At 37.1% G+C, this 26,864-nt stretch overlaps 2 protein-coding genes across 4 annotated transcripts in view; both read right to left on the minus strand.

The window, feature by feature from the left end:
• cemip (cell migration inducing hyaluronidase 1) overlaps positions 1 to 22,843 on the minus strand; it is a 61,119-nt gene extending 38,276 nt beyond the window's left edge. The window contains exon 1 of one of the 3 annotated variants that reach the window (XM_066701502.1): positions 22,627 to 22,843. The gene's annotated coding sequence lies outside the window, so the exon portion shown is untranslated. Of the gene's footprint in view, positions 1 to 22,444 lie in introns of all 3 variants that reach the window. The other 2 variants (XM_066701500.1, XM_066701501.1) reach the window with 2 other exon arrangements.
• Positions 1 to 22,961, minus strand: part of LOC136748793 (inactive cell surface hyaluronidase CEMIP2) — a 28,904-nt gene extending 5,943 nt beyond the window's left edge. The window contains exons 1-17 of the mRNA XM_066702838.1: positions 22,661 to 22,961; positions 21,634 to 21,789; positions 20,873 to 21,431; positions 19,727 to 19,896; positions 19,065 to 19,253; positions 18,229 to 18,398; positions 16,993 to 17,202; positions 16,537 to 16,742; positions 16,225 to 16,294; positions 15,847 to 15,975; positions 14,800 to 14,885; positions 13,346 to 13,477; positions 12,766 to 12,801; positions 11,143 to 11,295; positions 10,658 to 10,835; positions 8,872 to 9,087; positions 4,627 to 4,835 (exon numbers count right to left, since the gene is read on the minus strand). Of these exons, the coding sequence (XP_066558935.1) occupies positions 4,627 to 4,835; positions 8,872 to 9,087; positions 10,658 to 10,835; positions 11,143 to 11,295; positions 12,766 to 12,801; positions 13,346 to 13,477; positions 14,800 to 14,885; positions 15,847 to 15,975; positions 16,225 to 16,294; positions 16,537 to 16,742; positions 16,993 to 17,202; positions 18,229 to 18,398; positions 19,065 to 19,253; positions 19,727 to 19,896; positions 20,873 to 21,431; positions 21,634 to 21,789; positions 22,661 to 22,961 (3,170 nt within the window). The remainder of the gene's footprint in view (positions 1 to 4,626; positions 4,836 to 8,871; positions 9,088 to 10,657; positions 10,836 to 11,142; positions 11,296 to 12,765; positions 12,802 to 13,345; positions 13,478 to 14,799; positions 14,886 to 15,846; positions 15,976 to 16,224; positions 16,295 to 16,536; positions 16,743 to 16,992; positions 17,203 to 18,228; positions 18,399 to 19,064; positions 19,254 to 19,726; positions 19,897 to 20,872; positions 21,432 to 21,633; positions 21,790 to 22,660) is intronic.
• Between the last annotated feature and the right edge of the window lie 3,903 nt (positions 22,962 to 26,864).

Consider the following 26,864-nt stretch of genomic DNA (forward strand, 5'->3'; position numbering starts at 1 on the left):
ATCTAGCATAGCGGCATACAAATGAGCAGCAGAAGTGAGGCGGAGAGCTGACTGTACATCTTAAATAGTGACAAACTTAGGCTAACACTAGGAGCCCCAACTGTTTGCATTGCTGCTACTCATTTTTAAGTATTCAAAGCACACGTGGTGAACACGCAGATGACAGAACAGACCTTCGGCACACAGACTGATATGTAGTCAGGGGCTTCACCATTGAACAAACAGCTCCCTTTTTCCAAAATCAATTTAACATAAAAAAGCAATGAAAGCGGTTTTATGTTTTTGTTAATGTGAAATCAATTGGATTTGCTTTTTCCTTTTTTCCAGCTGTCAGATAGATTGATGAGTCTGGCAATACTAAAAGGAAAGTTTTTTTTTTATGGTTTATTTACATTCTAAAACAAATCTTGATTTAATTTCTCATGAAAAAGGCTATATATATTTTTTTTATTTGATCAACCTAGCTAGGTCCTGCTTGGTCAATTATTCGAATGTTGGTGTTTATTTAGATTACAACATTATTTTTTTTAAATGTTTTCTTTCTTAGATGACTGCTTGTAGATGTAGCAATTGCTGCCTTTCTTAATTGTTTGAGTTATGGGTAAAAAATAAATATTTTCATTGTTAAAGGTCAACATGTATTTAACAGTGCATAAGGACAACAATGTAGCCGATGTAAGACTCAGTATATCTGTCATACATTTGGCATATGTCTTACAATTATTAAAATAACTATAGATGTTTGTACTTACAAACCAACTACAATAAGGACAACTTGACATCAGACTGGGAGTAATGTTTAGTACTGGGAGAACTTTGTCAGTGCTATGAAACTTGGATACATTCCCTCGAATTCCATGTGTGATATATTTCCAAGCCTTGCTAAGCCTTTTTTTATTTGCAATGTAAAAACTAAACAGTTGGTTATCTTCTTATCTGTCATCGCTCTGGAGATGGCAATAACATAGATTCCCATTTATCCAGTTCTGATCTTTCCATCCGAGTCATACGCTGATTTTAAAGCCTGTAAAACGCCTTTTCTCAAATGAGACACTCAGAATCGACGACATGTCATTGTGCTTAATTTGTTTACCAGTGAAATGAGTAATCCTGCACTGTGGAAGCAGAGACAGGACTTCATTTAATCATTCCCTTTCATGTGATGAGAATATTTTCTGTTCTGTGCAAGACCTCAGGTACATCAATTTCAGCATCGCCTCTCAGATAGTTAAATGTAACAACCACCCTTCTTTACAAATATGATAGTACAATGAAACATATTTAATGTCAGTGAGTCATATTGAGTTTTATGCTGAATGTACGTACAATAAATAGGAAATAGAAATGTGAGGTAATAGTGCTTTTTATGCGATACGTATAGACACCAACCTGTTTACAGACAGTGGCTTTAAAAAGAAACCTTTAGATTGTCTGTGTTGATACAGTACATCAAATGGTTTAGTCTTGGCTTATTAGTGCTATAAATTGTCCTAAAGCGTGGGTAGAAAAATTAGCTTTTGTGACTAAGTTGTCTTGGTAATGGAAGCCTTTAAAATACACACGGCTAGAACACAGCTGTAAGGGTTTTCCAAGCAGACACAGCAGGAAACTAAATTATTTTCTTTCAGAGCAATAAATATTGTCCACATATCTTCAATAACAGAACCTCACACCTGCCGGAAAAACTATTTTTGTTCCTATTAATGTTACACAATATTCCACATGCAATCTCAAGTTCCTGAATGCCCTTGGATTTTTTTTTTACTGTCCAGACAGAGATCAACAGACAAAAGTGTTAAGTTGTAAATTGAAGATTTAATTATAGTTCCAAAATGACAAATTTATACCGAAATGTTCTGACTTGCCTGTAGCTTGGGCTACATTTTTATTGGGTAATGGGTGGAGGGAGGCTGTTTTTAGTAATGAATAATCAGTGTTAACCATTTATTGATCATTTTTTCACTAAAACTAAAACCTCTTTAGATCAAAGAGCAATAATAAATAAATCCAGAGAACCTAGACAAAACAATCTTGTGATAACAAACTGCAACCCAGCACTCAGAAGTGACAGCCCAGAGCCTTTTTGGTGCAAAATGCAGGAAAGAGAAAGAGTATTATATATAAGTGGAATACAACTATGTATATCAAGTCCATTGAGATATAACTGCCAAGTCCTTTAAGTGTGTGGTGTAAACCCAGCCTGCAAAGTGTTTGGTATGTGGTCGAGATATTTTTTAGTTGAGTATTGTGGCTTGACCTATACATCAATTTTAAAGTATTTTAAAGATGTATTATTTTCTTTCAGATTGTCATTAAAGGCTTCAATTTCAGAAACAAGAAACCCCTACAACTGTTGGATAAAGAAAGATTTTTTTCTTTCCCCTGTCAATGTTTTTGTGTGCCGGCAAATTAAACAACAGGAGCCCTTCCCATTTCTCATTCACCTCGGATCATTTCCCTTTTGAGTCCACATGCTTTTCCTTGGCCAAGTTTGGGATTGCGATCAAAATAACAAAAGAAAAACTTAAGTTGTATGGGAATGTAATGCCTATGAATGACTTATCAGATGAATTACCAAGATTACAAAGGTCTCCTTTTCTTACATTTCTTAAGGTTTTCTTTTCCTTTTTTTATTGATTCAATTAAAATGTATGTACCAGTAGATCATAAAGGCCATTCAGGAGCATACAATGACACAGCACATGAGGGCTTATTTCCTTGTTTGTGTTAAAAGGTATCTTAAATTATGAACCATTCAGCTATTTATATTTAATGGAAACAATTGCTTTAGAATTGTGTTCTGCAAAATGTTATAATAATTTAAGGTGGATGTTTGTTAGTTTGTATATTATTGTTTTGTTTCCCAAGTAATGGGTATATCTGATATAATTTGATATAAATTTGATATTATTTGATAAAAAGCCAAACAACTAAATAATGTTCCTAAACTTAATTCACATGCCACTGCATTAAAAGGGACACATCAAGAAGTCCTGACACCATTCTATTATACCTAACACAGAATGTAACGGTTTATTCTGATTAAACCGAACACTTATATATCAAACACAAATATATGAAACTAAGAAGTTGCTAGTAACAGGACAAACCCAGTGAATCTTTCTACTTCAGCCATATTCTTATCAGTTGGTTTGCCAACACTTAGGGATTGTCATCGGTGTCTCCAGTGACAATCCCTTAGTGTTGGCAAACCAACTGTATGGATGTAAACCTAATAAATAACATTGTTCTGTAGTACAGTAACATTAGAGTTGTACGAGAGTAGAAGCATAGCCAAGCAAAGACGAAGTGCACACTGTAGAAGGTTCTGGTTTCAAATGTTAGTGAATATTTGTTTGTTTAGCTCAGCTTTTACTCGGGTGAACATAAGGCCATAGCAAAATGGGCGTTTTCTGCTTTTCATGTGGTTAGAGGAACTCTGCATTTATACAGGACAGGGCCCAAGCAGGATTGTGTAGGAAAACAAGAATTTGTTTTTTATCAAAGACAATTTGTTTAAAACGTTTGTCAGCAATTACGTTACTACTATACTGTCAACATGTCCCCAAAGCAGACTGTACATGCTTCATTTCATGTAATGCTCTCCTGCACTCTCACCCACTTATGTGGAAGAAATAATAACTTATAAACATAAATGTATATAGAGAGATAATTTTTGCAACTGGCTGTCTGATTCCCCGGGCTAGGGTCTTGGGTTTGTAAGTTTTAAATTCAGCTTTGCTGTAGTTCTGCGGTAAAACTGAAAATCAAATGTGACTTCCCACGCAGGCTTGTAATGAATATATATCAATTAACATGTTTGCTTCTAGTTTAATTTATAATTATCGTTTCAACATTTGATATCAATAAATCATATAATATATATATATATATATATATATATATATAAAAGATCTTGCTGTGTGGACCACATGGAAAATACATGTTTTGGTGGCATCTGGGGGAATGAAATCAACTTCTGCTCTGATCTATAATGAACTTTTCAAAGAACAGGGGAATTGTGGATAGAGGCAAAGTATTGTATGTATGGTATTTTCCAGTCTTTTATTTGGAAAACATAGCATCCAACTATGAGCCAGAAAATACAAGTTTGATCAACTGTAAGTTTTATAGATAGGTATCTAGAAACACAGTAACTATATAAACTCTGCTGATGCATAATCAGATAGAAGGCAATTGTAAAAGACTCAAATGTATCTTGTTGATAAGCCAGAAACAAGGGAAGATCCTATGAAAGCTGCCAAACCTCAAACAGTCATCACAAAAGGAAACGTAGATATGAAAAGCCCTGAAATAACCATTTAATGAAACCACATAGTTAGAAATATCTTTCTCTGGTGGTTGAAGGCTTAATTAGTTAAACGTGCATCAACCAGAGACGGATAACTACAGGGCTTGAGGGTCATCTGAATTCATTTTATTTCAGAACGGAATTACTTCTCATAATTGGTTAAAATGTCCAATTATCCATTTACTCAAGGTCTAAAGTAAGTGCCACTTAAAATATACCTCCTAAAACCTACAAGGACCCGGACCCTGGAGGACTGGGGTTGCCCCATAGCTGACATCAACAGTCACAGCAAGGAAAACAAGAAAAACAGTTACCTATTGAAGTTAATGGGGTAGAGTATGACCTCCTCGGGGGACCGCCCCTCCCACTGCACTATGTAGGCCTGCTGTAGCATCACCACCGGCTGGTACTGCTGGTATGGAGCTCCCCGATTTACGCCCTGCAGAGCCAGGGGCCGGCTGGAGTACATCTCCCTTGCAATAAGGAGCGTCACGTTCTCTGGGCGCCGGGCTTGGATGTACAGCTGAGGAGTAAAAAAAAAAAACACCTTCAAATTTCATACAGGCATTTTTAATTATAGCTTTGAAATGTTTAAATAGCTCCAGCTGTTCAAGACTCTATGATTTTGTCATTCCACTTACATCAGGTATTTTTTTGGCTAATGCAATTGTTTTCCTTTCTGGTACATTAGATTCAAAGACACATTTTAATTTAAGCATTTGCATCTTGTTCTGGAAGGACAAAGTTAAATGAGCCGACACAGACAAAAATTCTAAGCATTTTTAAGCTGGCGATAACCGGTACAGAGGTCATTGAAACTTAGCTACAATTTCAAAACTCAATTCTCAGTCCTGAAGAACAAAAATAGAACACATTTCCAAGCAAAGAGTGTCAGAAACAATTACTTCAACCATTGGCCTTAGAAGAGTCTCTACATTTCCTGAGTGTGTCAGTGTGTCATCTAACCTTTGTTGAACTAATGTTGTAAAATCATTCAATTATTGTATGTGTTTATTTAAAACAAGTACAATTTATTTAATAATGATTTAATACCTAGGTTTCCACATTTTGTCCTCTGAAGGAATAATGCATCAATAAAATTAAGACATCTGGATTTTTATTCCAAGAACAGGGAATTGCTCTGTCCCTTAATGTCTGTATTACTGGTTCAATTACATCTGCAGACATCCAAGATACAACAGTACTTGTTTAGAGACATAGTGCCAGAGTCTCTTATCTAAAAAGGCTGTCTTACAGCAATACTCTCATACAATTCCTGCCACATCGGCATCTAGTGCAAGTGACGCATACGGAATGTTTCCACAAGTCTGTCAAACATGCTCATGTGACAACGTATTTGGAATGTAAAAAATTGCATGAAAGCAAATACATGCACCATTTGCACGCACGACCTGTTCAGACAAAAGCATGTACAATCCATGCCAAGGAAACAATTAAACCAAGATGGAGCTACTTAAAAAAGTATTGCAGTGGTGTAAGATGTTTCCAAACTATTCCATAGCAAATATTTTGTTTTTCTTCTGCAGCCCACAAACAAATCAGATATAAACTAAAGGTTTATATCAGTATTTCCCCTTTATTATATTTTAAAGATTAGCTTCAACCCATAAATATGTTGTGTAGCCACTGTACATCTGCCAAAACAAGAAATTGGTGCATTACAGTGGCTGTACTCAAAGAACTAAGTATTTCACTTCATTTTCAAATGCTTTAAGTGGATCTCACTCAGGAAAGCCATGACATATCATTAATAAAGTTAAAATGGTACACGAGATGTTTTATACAGTTTGTATTTTTGGCTTCTTTGCCCTCTAATTTAATTTTAATAGAACTCTGTACAATTTTCCATCTGCCATTCTGGCATCACTGATTGCCTTGCGTCTTTTGAATCAGTCTTATTTACGTCTCAACACGGCATAAAAATAGAATACCTTCCCCATGAAAATGGATAGAGCTCTAACCACCTCTGTGTAACAAAAACAGTCTTGGTACAAGGTGTTGTGCTTCACTGTCCAAGATGACTCAACCTTGCCAAGCTTAAATAGCACACCATGCTTCCAATAACATTCTCTGTGCATTGAAACAAGAAACTGAAAAATATGATGATTATGGCGGCATTATTTAGTTCAAGATAATTCAATAAAATGTTCCTCTGATGATACTACCGCCACACTGCAAGATTCTCTATGCTGACTTATTTAGTTATTTGTCTCATTACTGCTCTGAAAGCGTACATGTACAGAGAAGATGTAGTCCTACCCAGATGTGTATACATCATAATAAAATAATGTATCATTTTATGGTCTGATAATTACACAGACAACACATTTTAATGTTGTTGCTAAACAGTGTTCTTACAAGAGTGATTGATTAAACAGAAATGAGACATGCAGGGCAAGCAAACAAAAAGACTGGATCAGAACTGGGTTTTTCCCCTTTTTACCACATCACAATTCCATAACTTGTTACCACTTGCCTAAGACCTTGGTAATAACAATATTTAAGTCTCAGTGATCCAGTGTTGACTTGTAAAGCACATTACATAATTGTTTAGTTTATAAAATAAAATCTCTTACAAACAGGCAGAGTCTTGAATTAAAAGGAGAAAAAAAAAGCCATACAGTTATGGCAATATAAAACAAATAGAGTTAAGCTGATATATTTGACATTATAAGTGTCGTGAGAAGCATGCAAGGTAATACTGTGCATTCCAGCCTCACTGCTGAAGGGGCTTCCAAAACTCATTTTTGTAAAGGTGGTATTTAGGAATTCAAAACAGTAGGAATCCCAGTAAAAGCTAAGGTTACGTGGATGGATTTACGGAGCTTATGGATTAAGATGGATCCCATTTACACTAGAGACACTCTGCAGCTTAAAGCAAAAAATAAGCATTGCACTATGTCCCGAAGTTCATAAAATATTGGCTTCTCAACAAGATCCACCCTGGCTGACCCAATTCTGGAGGCAAACTTGGAAACAATGAATTACCTTCAGTATTCCAAAAATGCATTTAACTGTCCCTGCTGTTTTCCCCTTGCAGAACAAACCAAATATAGGATTTATTTAGAAAAAGAGACAATTTGGAAACTTAAAATTAGATAAAGAGAACATGTTTACTATAAAATAAAACATACATAGGCTTGCCATACTTAAATGGGAAGCCTAAACAGAGAGATAAAAATGTATGAGACAACATCCAGCACAAAAAGCAAAGGATATAAACACAGAAAAATCTGACATCTTGACTTATGCATCACACAAGACAAATACTAATGCTGTAATTTATAAAATTAGTGTGCAGGTGTTACAGGGAAATCATTTAAATATGGCAAATTGTCTCAACAACCCAATGATAGTCTAATAAATGTACATGCACCACCATCCCTCAATGTGGGAGAGTAGGAGTTTGCATAAAGAAGAATGGGCAGCAATTTTCATTACATAGAATGTATCTGTTTACCTTTACAGAAATGTTAAAAGGTATTAATATCTGCAGTCAGCCTCAAAAACGGGGTATATATCAAGCATCTGGACAGGATAAAACAAACACATGGCAAGGGCCAACCTGACAAAAAAAAAACAGCTGAGCCAAGAAAAAAAAATAAAAGTAGACCGAGCATAAAAAGAATGTGGCTTAATCTCTGGCAGTTGGTGGACGAAATGTGAAAAACATATGGCACAGAAAAGCTCCTACTTGATCTGTGCAGCTTTGTAAAAACTTGGGGATATATTTACAAAGAAAAATTGTTTGATTGAAAATGGGAAATAGCTTAGGAAATAGTATAATATACTTCAGGTTCATTAAAAATGGAAATTCAGAGATTTCCAAAAGTCTTCAGGTCTACAGCAGAATTTTAGGCAAGGCTTTCACTTCCCAGCAATTCATAGTCTCTTTGGAAAGTGGAAGTAATGCACAAATGTTGTTTTCTCCCAGTATAGCTTACCCTTTGAGATGGTTTCCCTTTATCAGGCATTTCCTAACTTATGCAACTAATACTGGGGCATTTACATTGATGACAGCTCCTAGCTTCCGCATAAACCACTTCATAAACAAAGTTTAAGTGTTTACTGGCTTAATTTGAATGGGCCGATTTATTTTTCTACAATATGAAATCAGCTTCCCATCTTGCCCTTTCCTTCAATTTCATGCATTTTTTCCAAATATATGTCATCTAGTGTCAACCCCACTCCCTCTTCCTAGCACATCAGATTTTGTGCCAGATCTTGGAAAGACACCACACCTCTTGCTGTACAAAGTACACCAGGGACTTTGGATTAAAAGAAAAAAAGCAACAACACTCTCAAAAGAGGATGGATGTTAGAAAAGTTCTTAACATAAGAACTCCTAAGGATTTGTCAGCAACAATTATAGGCTTACTGCAACAGAATTACTCCATGGATTAGCTTATTACAAATGTGATGCAGTGCAGTATAGCACTGAAACTGCATACTATTAATATGGCATAAAGTACAACTGCAATATCAACACTCTTCGTTAAGAGTACTGGCATCAGACTTATATGGGCTGAGAACATTACCTGTGCGTACTGTCCATTGCATATAACACCATTCCATCTTGGCACAGTGAGGCAGCCGGGGTGATGGATAAGGTAGTTGTCCACTCGGGCTATGTAGGAGTCTGGGTATCCAGTCACTGAACCATCCAGGTCATGGAAAATTGAAGTTTTGTCCCCATCCATGTCATTGGAACCAAACCACTGTCCCGGCTTGCCAAAGAACACATTCAGTCCTACCTAGATGTGACATGAAAATGTCAGTGGTAAATACATAAGAAATGGAGGCTGATGGCAAGAGGCGCCAAGAGTTTTAAAATGACAAAAACAACAACAAAACAGTTGTTACAGCAGTGTGTGGTGGACTAGGCATCATCGCTACTGCAGGTAAATCCAGCCCGACAATGTTCCACAAAGTATATGGACATTGATTACTACACTTTATTATTATTATTATTTATTTATTGGCAGACGCCCTTATCCAGGGCGACTTACAAAATATAAGCACAATACATAGTGATACTTTAGTATGCAGCAGAAAAGAATCAATTTGTTCATAGAGAGCTAAAGAGCCAGAACAGTACAGGATGGTTGCCAGTTAAGAGCAGTTGCAAACAACAGCAAAGAGAGGTATTATTAACATTTGACCCATTCCATAACAGTTGGCACTTTGTTTAAGATAAAACCCTTTGTTTCTGCCATGTAAGCTGAAGACTCATAGCTGAATGTTGGCAAGACGCCCACATGGACAGGGAATATAATTGCTGAGATAATGGGAAATAGATCCCAACCTCAAAGGTGCCAGCAAATTCACAATAGACATGGGCACCACTGTGACTGAGGGGAATTCATATAAAAAGACTGTAAGCCTTACAGTCTGAAATGGCTGGCACATGCTTAACATGGATTACACTTCCGTGCCAAATGACTTCGCTTTAGTCATTATCTGCCAAGTAAAATCTGCAATTGTTGCACCTAAAGACTGATAATTAGTGCTTTGCCAATGGCAATGCGTTGACCAGCAGAGGATACAGTGAGGATACAGATAAAATAATGACTTTCTTCATAAGTGTAAGCAATTAGAACAATGGGTTTTGTCCGAGCACCGCCAGACGGGATAACAGAATGCTGGAGGCAATGAAATGAAGACATCACTATTAATATCCACAATGAGCTAAATAAAAGCTTACTAATTATGTTACACATGTAGTGCTTCCATTTTCAAAAGGGATCAGTTGTCTCCTGTATAATAAATGCTTGTTCATTGACCCATTTTTTATAACATAGTGCAGACAGAATGTAATCTAGCCTAGATTTATGGAAACAGACACCGGTGTTAAAATGCAAAGACACATTCTTGGACAGATAGCTCTGATTACAAACAATTAATTAGGTAAGTTATGCAAGGTGCTTTGTATCTGGCATTTTTACATTACAATACAGGGCTCTGTTAACAGTGCTCTACATTCTAGATGCATTTGCGATTGACAACTTGCAAACAAAAAGCAAGAAAAATCACCTATGCATTTGTTTTCAGATGTCTCTGAAACAGTACTCTGAAAGATGAACTCAGACGCCCCAATGAGAGCAGACACAGAGCTTCAATGGGCTCTTGTCTAAAGGAAAGAAGTGCAATTGTAGATCACCATAACCTCACTACTTATTCAACCCCATTAACAAAATAGGGAATTGTTGAAATATTTTCTTTGTCCACAGAGTTAATTTTTGGCAGCATTTACAATTACCTCACAAAAACTTAATAAACATACATTCTCAGATGTTCCACAAAGTAAGTGAATAAATGTCTTACTGTTCTTTCCATCTTGATGGAGGACACATTGTTTTGTGGGCTGACCTGCCAGGCATTCTTCATGAAGAACCCAATAGCACTGGAGTATCTGTCCACAGTTGGAGTAAACTTCTTGAAGGAGCACTTGGTCAACCTCACTGGGCCATCATAGATTTGGAAACCACGAATTGGAAAGGTCCTGCACAGCATAATATAAACAAATAATGATAATTAAAAACATAAATAATGATTGTGTTCTAAATGCAGACAGGATTAGTGTGTTACAAAAAAGATGTTTGTGCCACAAACAAATGTGTTTGTTTGTTTGTTTGTTTTACATCAATAGATGTTCTACCTGCCTGAAACATGGAAATCTACACTTCATACAGGGATAACAATATATATTATCAACAAAAAATATTATCAGAACCTTTATTCTGAACTGTGATACTATCTGTGATACTGGCCAAATATTCTAATTTCTATCTACATAGAAAGTATCTCACTTGTTTCTGGGAAGCGTCCTGTATTCTCTGTTTGCCCCCTCTCCCCAGTAGCTGTTTTGACCTCCATGACTTCCAACATTGCTGCTTTCGCCCACAAAAATGGAATCGGTCACTTCAAGACTGGAGCCTTCATCAGTTGGGAAAGTTCCATCACTGTACATAGAAGCATACAAAAAAAGTGTCTGCATAGGCTGTAGTAGGGATGGCTGCTGTTACATTATTTATCATTACATTATGCTGTGTAGTTAGCATTGCCTTTAAGGACAGTAAATAATGTCTGAAAAACACAGCTGGATACAGATGGAAAGTACACCCCACTTTAATTTCACTCTTTCACACATGGATTCTATGTGGTGAAATTAGAAAAAGTTTTTATCCAATGAAAGGGATATTAAATCGACAACTCTTCAGCACTGCTTGGTTCTGCAACTAACTGCATTGACAGGTTATGCTTATATATATATATATATATATATATATATGAGAGAGAGAGAGATACAACTCTTCATGACCTCAAATGGCATCAATGGAGTTGCTCATAATTACAACAGAACATTTTCCTTGGAAAGAGGCCATCTTGCTATTCCTTCAAAGTCAAATTCTAATACTGAATGATTAAGCCCTCTTCCAACGAATGAAAAAGGGTATTTTTCTGGCATGCATTGAGCAGGCAGAGATGTTCAAATTGAAAGAAAAAGTCAACAGGGAAAAGGAGTACTTGTGAAAGCTTTATGTGTATCACTTCCTTTCATACAGGATTAACAGTTGAACTGAAAATATTATTTTGCTCACACAATAACATTATTCATCAAGGCTGTTATTAACAAATATGAGAATTAACTTATGTAGAAGTTTAACAAAGTAAAAAAATTTTCAAATATATACAGTTTTGTTTGGACTCATTTTCGTACAAAATGTGTGGGCCTTTCTGGGAGTGCTGGTTAAGGATTTAAACAATCCCTACTAATCAAGCTCATTTTAATTGGATACTTTTCCAATGCACTTGTCCTTCACACTAATTGCCAGTAGTCGTTAAACTGCCTGAAGTGGGCAGAAAAGCAGGTTGTTTTCAATGAGTCAGTAGCCCATGGGGAGGTGTTTGCAGAGTGCACTGCTATGAATGTGAAAGCCAAAGCAGTTCAGACAGAATACTATACTGGACAACATGTTACATGACAGTACATTTTATGGGGTTGTCCAATAGGAGTGGTCCTGGAGATTCACTACAATTAGCTTTAAATGTCACCCTAATATCACCAATTAAAAAAAAACTGAGAACACAAGTTAGGTACTGGTCATTGAGGCATGTCCAGCAAGGGACCTCTTGTGTTGAGAGGCTGAGGATATTCAGACGATCACTCCAAATGGCTTCTTAATTACCGAATTTAGCAAAAACACATCAGATTGATATATTCTCAGTTGTTTTAGTAAATGGCTGCTATAAGGGTGACCTATATAAACTGCTGGAGAGGGGCTCCCCAGGACCAGGGCTGGAGACACCTGTCCTATAGTATGTTTTCATAATGTGGGTAGTAGCAGCCACCGCCACCTTCCATGATTTGGATTTAAAAATCAAACAATGCAATTTAAATCTGTGAGTTCAATTCCTGTTTATTACAATACCTGGCAAGAGTGAGGCCGATGCCATTGTCTGCAAACCTGAAAGAAAAGTGAATTTTAGCTAATTGTAATCAGTTTACACAAAATGTTCCATTTGGTAATGTTTTCTCACCACTTTACAGAGAGGAGTTGCCTGATGTATTATAACATTTCAAAGTTTTGAACAAAAGGTTTCAGCTGAAAACAACATTTTCATTCAGACATACTGCAGATTTCCTTTTCTTAAAAAATATGTTTCAAATAAAGCCATAAACAGTTTTCCGTGATTCAGGCACATGGTATGCTACACTGTAATTTATCATGGTTTTCTACTGTTTTTACCATGCTCCACCACATGCTCTTCTTCTTCTAAACTATAATTTCAGTCTTCATTACACACTGGCATTTGGTTTCCCCTGTGAAAAGTTTCCATGGGGTGAAAAAAATCTTTTGAAATGCTGTGCAATCTAAGAACTTAAAAAAGAATTATAAAATAGAAATTCAATGTTTTTTACCATAAACTACTATGAAAACATATAAATATATATATATATAAACAGTCCTATGGCTGAGAGGTCAAAATATGCATCAAGGGGAGACTTACCCACAGTTCTGGAAAATGACATCACCCCCTCTTGCCCATGCCCCATGGTCATTGTTTTTGAATGCTATTAGCCCATCGATGATGGCAGGGACACGTGGTTTTGTTGGGTCTGCATCTTGGTGAGGCCGGAACCTGTAACACCAAGAACACGCAACACCATCAGTCCTGTTGTCACATCAATATGCAACTCCCTCAGCTTAAGACAAGGTAACACCAGTCAATCAAAAGAATGTGTTCTCATAGAACGGACTTGGTACAATTATTGAAGCGTTTATGTTAATAAATACTAATATAGCCAAACAACAGCAGAGGGGTCTTAAATACAGAAATCGTTAAATGAATTGAGATTTACATGGATTGTGCCTGGAGATGAAGTAATGTAATTTAAAAGCACAGAGGTACTTCTGAGGTTGCACTGGAGATTTGTACATGACATCCAATTTTTGTTGCTCACTATGGGGTATTCACTATTCCAGGGAAGAAAATAAAAAGAAGCCTTCAAGCGAAAACACAACAGCATCCAAATGAGTTTATTTTTACTCTAATGAGTAGGAAACCTTTGCCTCAGCCAAAAGACAATTATCTTTCTAAACAGCATGTGAACTCCTTAAAAGCCGTTTTATGGATACAGATAGAAGCAGTTTTTCTTAAAAAAAAAAAAAAAGGAAAATGGAAAATTATTGCTATAAACAGATGATTAAAAACTCTCATATGGGCTGTTACATTTACATAATGCATTTCAGTTGAGGTTTTGTTTTGTTAGGTTTTGTAGACTGAGTGATTTACATACACTGGGGAATATAATACATATGCTAAATCTCTCTGAAGTGTGTACTATATACCTAACAAAATACCAGTCCGAATTAAAAACAAAATACAAATAAAACAAGGAAGCCTGGAAGATGCTTCAAGTTAGCCAAGTCCTCCCTTCAGCAGGTTTAGACCACAGTAATGAGTGTGGGAATGGTTCTGTAGTCAGTATTTAATTGATGTGGAACTAAAACTTAACATCAACATCGATTCCTGTTTTTGAAGTTCAGAAAGATTCATGAGAACATCAAGATGTTTGCTTAAGCTAAAGCCATACATGGTATTGGATCTGTCATGATTATGACAACTAATTAAGACTGTTTTTCATCTGTATTTTAAAATGTATTGCAATATAAGCCTAAAAAAAGGGGACTTAAATGACGGTGAGTCAATAGGGACAAGAAATTGACTATGTTACACCAGCTCTTGCTATGAACTAATGGTAAGGAACATTGTTTTTCTTTCCACACTGGATCCAAGGTAATATGCTTGCTGTTTTTGACACTATTACCAAATTCTGATATTCAACCAAGGACTGAATACAAGTTTCTACACTGAAACACCCCAGAGCAACAAATGTCTAAACAGCTCACTTACATAGAAACCTCAAGAGGAAAAGCACTGAGGCATGCAGGGAGGTGTACCTTGCGTTATCAATAGTCAGATATTCTCTGGGGTTTGCAGCGCTGGCAGTGGTTGTCTTCACTCCTTTTCCAACGAAGAGACCAGCCTGTAGTTCATTCAGACAAAGAATTACTTACAGCAACTGACAGCATAAAAAAAATAATCAAATTCATTGTTCAGTCGGTGACATGAGCTTCACACTTCAGTGACCTTTCTGCCTCTGCTCATGAACATGATCGACCATGAATTATGTACTTCCTGTTCTAAGCCTAAACAGAAACTGAATAACAATAACCTTATTAAAAGTTTAATTCTGAGGACTTGTGCACACAATATATAATAAAAATGTAATTCTAAAAACACATTCTTTAAGGTACTTCCGGAAATCCAGATTTCACAGCGTGTAAACATACCGTGTGATGAAAAACACCTGGCCTGTCCACAACTATTTCAGAATATTGTGTAAAATATATAGTTTGCTATGATTCGATTATACTAAAAGTATGTCTTCCTCTCTTTATTACAGCACTGTCAGAGGAATGCCTTCTATTTTCACAGTTTGACACTGCAATTTAGAGATAAACAGAATGTGTGAAAGGAAGGCTATCCACTTGGCTTTTAAGGCTTTATAATGAGGTGTTGCCTAACATAGGCAAAAGATTTAAATGATATCTATCTCAATATTTGTGTCTTATACTGACAGCTTTAAGAGAAAAAACATATTCACTAAACTTTTAATGGTAAATTCTCTTTTCAGGTAAGAATTTTACACTGCTGGAGTAGTGTGAAAGTAACATAATTAACTGTTACAATCAAAATAAATGCAAATATTGCAGGCTGCTCTTCATTAAAAAGGGATAAATACCAGAATGTATTCACTCAGTGTTCATTCTTAAGTCAGCTATGTTTTTAATTACTATTCCAAACTGATTAAAACAATTCAACATTTTGAAGTGTATAATTAGAAGAACATGCGATTTCAAACTTTGAAAAAAATGCAAAAACAAAAACATTACATTTTGTAACCATCTAATAACTACTATGAACTGCAGAAAGACTGTACGTACTTTAAAATTAGAGTGCACTCTGTTGTTGTAAAATATTCCCAGAGGTGTGAGCTCGGCCTTGCCCTCTGGGTACGAGCCTTCAGACAGTCCAGTAGGAACACGGTGAAAAATGTACCAGATTCCAACATCCTGAACAGAAGATTTGTGAGGAATTAGTGCTTTGCCTGCATACATTAGTCTTTCACAGGACAATAATTTTGAACTAAAGCAGATATATAAGTGATCAGAAGAGAAAAAGACATGAGAACATCCAATAGAAAGAGAGAAATTAGGTCATATCAGCGGTTGCTCGTAGTTACACTGATTTACTCTGTTTAAAAATATATATATGGCCGACTTATTGTTGTCTTTCTCTTCAGTCGTTCCAATATAGCATACCTGGGCCCCTGCAGCCGCATTGTTAATCAGATTATTATTGGGATTAGCAATCCAAAACGTGCTGACAGCCCTGGAGATAAAACAAAACAAACACAAGAAAAAAAAGAAAGAAAGTGTGAGTAATGCGATTTCAGAGACAACTTCATTTCTCTATAGATTACAATACTATATTTTAATAATTGGACAATCACAACAACTAGTTTCCTAGCTGTCTGCCAGAAACAAATAATTCCATGTAATAACTCAGTACATTTCCACCAACACCTCAGAAACAACTTTTTAACTACACTTGAAGCACAGCATCTGACTCACATGCAGTCAGTACTTGGCACTGGATTGTACTTTCCAAACACATTATTTCGGATCCGAAGACACATGGCCTCATCTCTGTCTGTGGGCAGAATTGTTCCAGGTTTGGTCAGGAGACCAAGGTTGTGATAGAAAGTGTTTCTCTGTTCCACACCGTCTTCAAGGAAGAAGCAGTGGCCTAAAGTGTCATAAGCAACCACATCTTTTACCTGTAAAAAACAAAACAAAAATTCCCCAATCTTGTCACTTCAATTAAACAGGTCAACTGACCTTACCTTATGTTTGAACACTAACATAAAAATGTTTTTATTGTATTGCTTTTGTGAAGTCAAGGACTGAAATATGTATTGATTATCATGCACATTTTAATAATCAAAGCATTACTTAGGAAACAATCAAGCTGTTTTTGGTTTTATAATTACACAAATGGTCCTGACCCCATTAAAAAAAATCACCTACCAGCAGCCCATGAGTGGCATGCACAGTCACACATCTGGAGAAGCAGTGATGGATTGACAAGTTGTCCAGGTAGGTTGGGGGGTGATACCCTCCCTTCTGATCCACATCTCCAGCCAGATGGAAATGAACTGGATAGCTCCCTAGATTCTGCTGGCCCAAAGCAGTCAACTCAACCCCCGACAGGTGAAAAGATCTGAAGCCCCTTTGGATCTACTGAGACAAATGCAAGGGAATTCAGTTTCTTCTCTTTTACATTTGTATTTTATAATGTTCTTTTGCATTTTTTAGCAGGGGCTGCTTTTTCTTACTGCTTAGTTTTGAGGCCATTATCAACCTCCCTGAAATTCCTCAAAACTGATTTATTTAAGCTGTTCAGCTCTTCGGTGCTATTCAGAGTTGATTCTGTTTTTCTTCTGTTTCATCTTTTTGTTCTTTCTCATAACTGGAATGTTTTGTATTCTGACTGTCATTCCCCCACTGCACTATTTGTCTTTTGAAGATGGTGTGCAATTGGTAATAAGGTAGTAAGCCTGGTTCTACCCCCTGTAAAATTTGGACTTCTTTCAACTGGAAGTATAGAACTAAATTAGATTTTTGTTTGGCTTTACCAATATACCAAAAGGGTCTTCTGTCAGTGACATGCTTTTTCAGTATCAGCAAAAAAAGAAATACTCATAAATACTAAATCATAATATAGGTTGCAGCTGAATACTTTGATGTCTTTGACAGTGTGTGAATTACATTGACTTTGATGGATGTCTAGACAATCTAACCTTATGTTTTTCCTTAGAGGGAAGACTGTTTTGTTTCTGTTTGTTTTTTAAACAAGACTGCTTCATCAGATCCAATTGCAGGTTTTTATTCTTGGGAAATTCTCTAAGAATGAAAGGATTCTGAATCCTCAGAAAAGGAAAGATGAAATACTCTTTGGATTGTGCACTGTTCCTACAATATTCTATTAAAGTAACTGAATAAATATTTGATTTCATAAGACATAATGCAATAATCTCATTTTTCAGCAAATAACTAATTTGAGAAAACAATACTGGAGCTTCAGAGGATTGTTACATCTTGTGACAGAGAGAGAAATAAGATAAATAAATAAAAATAAAAATAAATAAAATCAGAGTTGAAGAAAACCCAGCTTAATCTCTTTAAATATAAGTATTTTTTAAAACAGAACAAGCATAATTATTTTGATGACTGTTATAATTTTATTATTTACAGTACACTTACCTTAATATGTCCCCCAAATGTATCCTGGTTGAAAACTTCACAATGATTTTCACCATAGCAGGAGCTTTCCATTTCGCTTTTAACAATTATATTTCTACTTAGGAGCCCAACTTCTGCCCTCATATCAATGCCATCTACAATTTCTCCCATGTGAAGATAATGAGGTTTGCCTGTCAAAACATATAACTTGTCACATTAGAGGCAAATCTCAACAAATTGCCAGGATTTCTAACTGAACTGTACTCAACTTGTTACTAATTCAGCTTTACTTGTGGATCTCTCGTGCTACATCCCTGTAAAATCCCGAAGACGTTATTTTTGTAATGACTGGATTAGATTGTTCATGGTGATTGAAATGGTTAGTTAAAGTGATCAAATAGTCCACATAACAGGGAAATAAACATGTACGTTATTTTAGGACTCTTCAAGGTATTTTCAGAGATGTGTGCGTATTATCATCACATATTATCATAGCTTGGCTAAGAGGGGGTTAAAGCCTCGCCATCAAAAGCTGGAGAGGGGATCTCTGTAGGCTGTTATCTATGTCAGACCTGCCAGGGTGGTGATGGAGAAACATCAAAATGGACAGAAGAGCGATGGCAGGACTGTCCATGTTATTACATTCAGCTGTCAAACCAGGACCTTCACATCCATTCCAAATGCAGTTATTTTTCCTCCACCGCTAAATACTGTGATTGGACTACATATCAAGCATTTAAATATTGTGTCCGACCGGCCAAGGAATGGCTGAGGTTATAGCCATTTACATAGACTCTGCCGTCTTACTCTCAAACATGATTTCATTAACAGAGTAAGAAAAGGGGGTACATGCATACCATCGATTTTCACTTGGTTGCTTCTGCACTCCAGACATGGAAGAAGACTGAACTCCTCTGCTTGGTACATGGAGTAATCTGTGCTCGCAATAACTATTCTGTCTCCAGGTACCCAACTGGAGGCATCATCGTTCAAGTCTAATATAATGCCTTTCAGGGCTTCCACTTTAAAACCGATATGAGGTAAGCCTGAATCATCAGATAAGGACAAAGAAAAAAAATGAAGTGTAAAATATTAAAGACTTAGGTCAAATTTACATTGTAAAAGCAGTGCTCTCATTAATGGAAAAATTGCTGCCTCTAAGCTTTACTGGTTCACACACTCCATTTCAAACATGCATTAGCACTGGCATCACACTGCTTACTTATAGGCATGGACAGATACATCTAGCTCATTTCTTTCTTTCTTTCTTTTTGGAGATGTTGTAATGTGTTAATGTGCTTTTCTATGGCTCAGGTTTACGTTTTTTCCACTTGTAATGTTTTTTTTTTCCTCAATCAAGAATTAACAACTAACAGGAAGGATTAGACCTTAAAAAGTAGCTTTTGTGATAAAGCAGGGGAAAAAAGAAAAAAGAAAAGAAAAACATGCGCTGCTAATTTCGCTGACAAGCCAAGCAGACTTGAAAGTTACATATTCCCATAGAACAGTGACACTAAACCTTTTACCCATTCACTATAGGCAGTGACTGTGAAGCGAATCCCATCATACGTGTGAAATTCTCTCCTAGCTATTGCTGCGCCAGTGGTCCCACTCAGCATATAGGGCCTCCTGTTCTCGGTCGTGGACAATGTTTCTCCTCGAAGGGTACCTACAAGTGCCCAGGGCTGCCTAATGAAGAGATGTCAAATTTAGGGCTCTCTCCTTTAAATATATATCCAAGTATAATATTTTTTTTCCTTTTGCAAACCAAACCAATTGGCATCTTAATGACAGAGGCCTATAGAAATAGGGGCAGGCCTTAATAGTTAGACAGGCCATAATGGATGTGAAGAGGCATTATTTAACCATGCCTAAATACAGCTCTCTGGGAGGTATATCAAGAAACGTTAGAACCTGTACTTCTCTTCCTTAAATATATACCTGGTATTGATGACATCCTCCCGTTAAATATGCATTCTGTGGAAAACTAGATTGCCAGCGACGGGTAGAGCAGACAAGTCTGGCACACAGCTGGCAAAGGGCCATACTCATATAAAAGCAGCATGCCAGTAACTAAGGAATATGAAGGCTAGGACAAACAGTAGAGCCAGTACAGAAATACATCAGGTCAGCCCTGGCCCTCAAAAGATCAAGGCCACAGTAGAAAATAAAAATTATACTCTTTAGAAACTGGGCAGCTGTTTTACCAAGAGATAAATAAGATACAGCTCTATACTCTGAGATGAAGGAAACGTGAGAACATTGTGCCAGATAAAAAAACTAAAACATGAAGCCCTTTATATTTAATTCATGTTTTTTATTCTGTTCAAGAAGCTAGGAAATTCTCAGTAGATATGAGGATTAAGTCTGCTTTTGAACACATTTTGGGAAGTTGAGCGCGTATTGAAGGCAAACGGGTAAGGTTTAAATGGAGCTGTCCATGGTAAAGCAAATATAAACTGCTGTTGCAATACGGCTCTCACCCACCATGACCCATGGAGGAAATCCTTTCTATTGGTCTTATAAACTATTGATAAGATCTTTTAGTATCCTCCAAATCGACCCAAACACCACAGCACTCCCAAGAATACAAAATAATCTTAAAATGGAAAAACAACAAAGGAGTATTCAATGAAGTAGATCAAATGAATAATGCAGTTCTTACCTATATCCCAGATGTTTGATGAATTTGCTCCCCAGAACTTCAAGCATGTATTCTCTGGCCTCGATTGACAAGCTTTTGGCCGCCGAGTCTCCAACTGCCATAGCCACTATTGCTCCAGTGGGCTGGTGGCTCAAAAAGTCCTTCAGTCTCCTGCTTTCGTTAACCATCATGTGGGTATCGAAGCGTTCAGATGCCAAGACCTGGCCTGTTCCGTCGTCTACAATCCTGACATTGATTCCTCTGCTCCCCCAGTACCTCTCAAATTTGTAGGGTCCGTGTTGCAGGCCCATTGGGTACAATGTTCTGGACAATAAGGTCCAAGACAGTGGTTTCCTCCCGTGCATTTCCAATGTCCCCCCTTCATCAACACCAATAAACTTCCTACCGAAGCTGTCAACAGACGTTTCTTCTGTAGAGCTCCCATAGAGCGAGATTGTGGCAGAGCCGTTAAATTGACAGTTTTCTGAACCAATATGCAACTCCCCACCATTCCTAATGAGGATGTACCTGGTTCTCAGTACAATAGTTTTTTTCGGGTTGTCATCAAAGACCAATACCCCTTACAACATAAAATAGATGGATGGATGGATGGATGGATAGATAGATAGATAGATAGAAAAAAAGAAACATATTATACCAAGGACAATTTGTTTCTACACGTAATTATACAGTTGTAACTGTAACAGTAATACCATAAATAATTAAACTTAAAATATATTAAATTACAAATAAATGCAAACAAACTCCAACTGCAGTCTTACCTCCTCCTTCGATAACAATAGAGTGGACAGTAGCGGAAGATTGCAATCTGAGAAATAAACCTGATCCGATCACTATCTTCCTGCTCTCGTCGTGTCCAGGACTCCAGCTGAGCAGGTAGGGGTTCCTGTCGGGGCATCTGCCTGAAACAAACTCTCCTCGTTAATAGTATCCTTTGTCGTGCTTCCATAAATGAAAATGATTGTAAGTAAACGTAAAATACAAACCTGCTCACATTCACACTTCTGTGTTTTTCGTGCCATGGTGTCTGCTGCGCTTGTCAGTTGGCCTAGAGCCACGCACTTGATGCCCTAGGCTGGGCATTATTATAGCGGCGCGCCTGTACTATACCGGCTGACCGGCGCACGGAAATGCCCCCAGGGAGGCACGTCTACAAACGCACCCGTTAGAAAATACATCAAAAGTGTCCAAAACAAATAACTGAAAGGAACATAATACAATGTAACTGTACACCCAACACGCAAGTGCATTCTCAGAGCAATAGCGGTTTGTGACTTGCACCCGTTGCCACATAAGCCACACAGAGAGAACCTCACAATACACCTCCACTGAACAGCAACACTAGCTTTGCTGCAAGCATCTTCATATTTGCAAACCTTAAACTAGTTACATTGTTATTTTGTTTATCTGTTCTGCTGCTTTGATGCAACCACTTCCAATACAGACCATACCTGCATATTAGTACATTGAGAGTTAAAGAAGAATAAATGACAGACAGCAAACATTCACAGCAATTACACAGCCTGGAAGACAAAAAAAGAAAAGAAACGGCACAATAAAGTGTAAATTCACCTGTCAAAAGGACCATTCCTGGCCAGACACCAATACCAGACAAGCTTTTTTTATTGCTCTCTTACCGAGACTACGCAGCCTGCTCCCCAATATTGTCTTCAGCCAGCGGGATACAATATCAAAGCCTTAATATATATTTGTAGATTTAAACCAAATATACAATTAAAAAATATATAGCCTACACTTTTGGCTTTGGAAACCACTTGCACGGTCTACCCAAAAGCACACTGTCAGAGGAGGGATATCTCTGGAGTTGCTTAAGATCCAAAAGGGAGATGTCTCCACACAGCAACCTGTAGCATGGCTGTGAGAGCGCAGTGAGAGAGCTCAGTGGGCGCACATGTGCGGGTCTGCGGGTCTGCGGGTCTGCGGGCCGGGCGCTCCGGCGGCTCTGCGCTGCGCTGCGCGGCTCTGTGTTATTTATACCCATCTGCGCGCCTCGGCTTGGCACAGACTCACTGTTTACACCAGCTGAGAGGAGGCCCCGCCCCTGCACGCCCATTGGCCAGCTGCGCATCCCTCGTACACTCCAGCAAATTATCTCTGCCTTTGCCTGGGATTTCATTTAGTGTTATGACTGCTTTACTATCCTAGACAAGAGGTAGGGAAGAAGGAGCGAGTGTGTATCTGAGAATAAAAGGACTGGGGACCAAAGAAATGCACACTAGAAACAAAGCTGCATTTAAGGTACTGTTGCTGTATTTCCAACACACGCACACAACCCGCACAATGCGCAAACACACCATTCACTGAATAGCAGTGGAATATGCGGTATGGTGAATGCAGTCAAAAGAGTGCAAGAGTACTGTGACACCTACACTACACGGCCAATGCAATGCATCCTGCCTGTTAGGTTGGGTGAGTAGTGGTTGTATTTGTATAAACTACAATGTACTGACCTTCTGCAAAGCAAGATGACACCAATAGCCTAAGATTATGTCCTGCAGCACAGATCCGAACATTTTCATCCAAGTTGGGGTTATGACACATCACTAGTCCCTTTTTATTTATGTATTATTATTATTATTATTATTATTATTATTATTATTATTATTATTATTATTAAGATTTACAACCAACTAGTGATCAGAAAGAAGACGATATAATACCCCATTTTAAAGCTGTTTCTGTTCAGCTGATATATTTATATACATTTATCTAAAAGATATACAATGTTCAATCTTGAACTAATTCACACATTTTAAAGTCTGTGAAGGGGTTTTCAAATTGGAAACGCATCTGAGTATTGAATAAAAGTGCAAATATTATTCGAATACAAAATATGGAGATTTCTTTTATTTTCAGTATCTTTATTTGGATACAATCCATAAACTATACAGTGCCATGGCATTAACGATCATTTTCCGATTCAAGTACATTTTCATCTTCAAGCCTTGCATAGGTAACATAAAGAAAGTTATTATTATTATTATTATTATTATTATTATTATTATTATTATTATTATTATTATTAGGACAATATATTTTTCCAGTTGTTTTCTGGTTATTTCTGTTATTCAACGATTCCTGGCAGGACGGTTTTAGTGGACTAAAACTATGACAAGAAGGACCAGCTGTACATTTGCATTTTTCTAACTTATTTATGAGCAACCACTGTCTCCAAAGCCATATGGTTATATATATTAAGATTACATACATTGTTTGTATTATACCTACTTTAATATGTGTACACAATGATTTGTAATGTGATATGTATATAGTATATATTCTTTGTTGTATAACCCTTAATGTATAATCTGTGTATCTGTTATTTGCAACAACTTTTTACACAATTTGTTTTTTCATTTCAAGTCTGACCCATAGAGGTCGCCCTTCACATAAATGTAGATTCAATGTGAGAGTGTGCGTGTGTGTGGTTTTGAACGAGCTTTGTGGCAAGAGCTGAAGGAAATTGCACTGAGCAATCGTGATGTTTTGAATTGCTAAGGTATTTCATGTGGCATAATGCCATCCCATAAAACAGTGATCTTGACTCACATTTAAGACTCACGTTATTAAAGAATATCATGTTGCTTTTAATCCAAAAATGAGTTGTTTTGCACATAGGATTAACACAGAATTAACACATTCTCCTTTTTGACAATTTAATGTGTGGCACAGAAATTATTTTGGACTTCTAGGATCAGAGGGATTATCAGCACATAAAACCTGGGTTGAATAATTAGCCTTTTTTTTGAAGACACCATCCCTGTCAGCATCTTAAAAAAACATCTGAGGCATGCATGTTGTTAAAAAAAATAGCCAGGAAGGGGTGAGAGTCAGGTTGAAAATAAAGCCTAGTCAGACTTTAATGTAGAGTCGTACCTGGGAACACTATTTTTCTATGCAATTCATAATTTGTATCTGCACTGCACCATTTAACTATAATTATACGCTTTCGAAACTGAGTCTAATGTGTTTAAAAATATTCAGCATGTGACATTTATTTGCAATGATTTTCTTGCATTTTTTTCTTCCATTAATAGTAGACATTACTCAAAGAAAGTTCATTATTTACAATTGTCCATATAAAACAATGTGTAAAGACTAAGATTAAAATAGAATATTTTATTCACGACAAGGTCAAAAGATTCCTGAAGGCGTTGAAGGCTATCAGATCAAAGCCTTTTCCAATTAGTTCTATAATGCTGCTCATTCTGTGCAAGAATTCAATATACAAGCAACAGAATGCTTCATAAGCAATTTTAGCTCAAGGATAAAGTCTATAGTTTTTGAATACAAAAACATTATTGATACTACACCAATGTGAATTAATTTAGCATAAAATTATATTTGATCATCTGTGAGGCAATTTTGCGCTTGAGCTTTCTAACATCTATGAGGTTTCATTTTGAAGGCTAGCTAGCACTTTAGCAGAATTTGTCTTACAGCTATGAAGCATATTTAAATATAAATCCAGGAGTAAAATGAAGGCAATCTCAGAGTGAAATGTGTGGGTTGTAGCTTAACAATGGACACTGCATTTTGTGTCTGGGGAAACCGAGAGATCAATTTCATTCATAAAATTTAATTTGTTCAGTCACAGAATTCTGTGCATTGACATTTGCTGGAGTGCTGTGCTGATTGGAGAAGAGATGACACTGTGTAGGTTAGGTATAATGCACTATTAAAACCTGCCCTGCCAACTGTACATTGGGGAAGTGCTTTAATGACCAAGGGTAGGTCAGGAAATGTTTTTTTCACATGAAACGGTATCTTGAGGGAGTTCCTGTGACGGGTAATGACATGATACGAGAAATTAACAGCAATGAGCTAATCTTGAAGTCTGTTTTATGTGGGACAAAGGGCTGCCAATCAAGCTGATTGGTGGCACACTAGCTGTTCTCAGATCTGAGCCCGACAGGTATCATTGCTTGTTTAGGAGGAACAGCCCATTTGCCAAGATTTCTCCCCACCATTAAATACATTGGCCTTCATTTCTGAGGTAAGGGGGAACTTTTTCTTTTTTGTTTTGTTTAGTAAATAACATTTTATATTGAAATATAGGCAATATAGCATTTAAGGGAATGGCAAATCATTATTCTGCATTATTTCACCTTACACACCAATATGTGGGTGAGAACCAAGCTTCAGTAATCAAAGTAACATGCCTGATGTGTTCTGCCAACACTAAATGGTATAACACTCCAGTATAACACAACCCTCCCTGGAGTTGCAGACAAACAAGACTATAACTACCCTTTGACCTACACAGCTCTGTTCCCACCATTACGCTGTACCATTACCACCATTACTCTGTAATTAAATGCACCAGCACAGTAATGTGTACTTCCAAGAACAACTGTCATGTTACTGTATGCATTGGAGGTTTTGATAGTTTCTGTCTTCTATGATTAGGTCTGTGTGCAGCCCAAGTGCTGTTATTTCAGAATTTATTATGTACTCTTCCAGTGTCTGGTCACTTTGGCCTGCTGGGATGTGTGCCAGGTTTTAGACATGCTCTTGTTCTGACAGTCTTATTAATCCATCTGTATAAGGAGCTCTACTGGTTTGTTAAACACGAGTCCTATTTTATCTCACCTGGCAGACTATCTGACGGATTCTGTTAAGCCAATTCCTGTATTAATTAATTTTGGAGACATGGATTTCAGAAGTGCATCTTTTCTCATTTGGGAAATACTGTTGACCAATAACTTGCATGGTAAATGTCCTTCATGTCATGTTTCAACTAATTCATAAGAGAGGACATCACTGGTTCTGCTAATTAAAACCTGACTTTCTTTAAGAATGTGTAGTGATGCAACACCCTGAATCCAGTCCAGACTGGAGCCTCTGCTGGACTAGACATGCAGATTCTCGACCACTCAAGTTGCAAGCCTGAGCATATAAAAAAAAAACAACAACCTGCCTTTCTAGCCCAGTCCAAGCTCACAAACTCTCAGAAAAACATGTATGGCCA

The sequence above is a fragment of the Amia ocellicauda genome, chromosome 4 (genome assembly GCF_036373705.1).
Source record: "Amia ocellicauda isolate fAmiCal2 chromosome 4, fAmiCal2.hap1, whole genome shotgun sequence".
In the NCBI taxonomy this organism is placed as follows: Eukaryota; Metazoa; Chordata; class Actinopteri; order Amiiformes; family Amiidae; genus Amia; species Amia ocellicauda.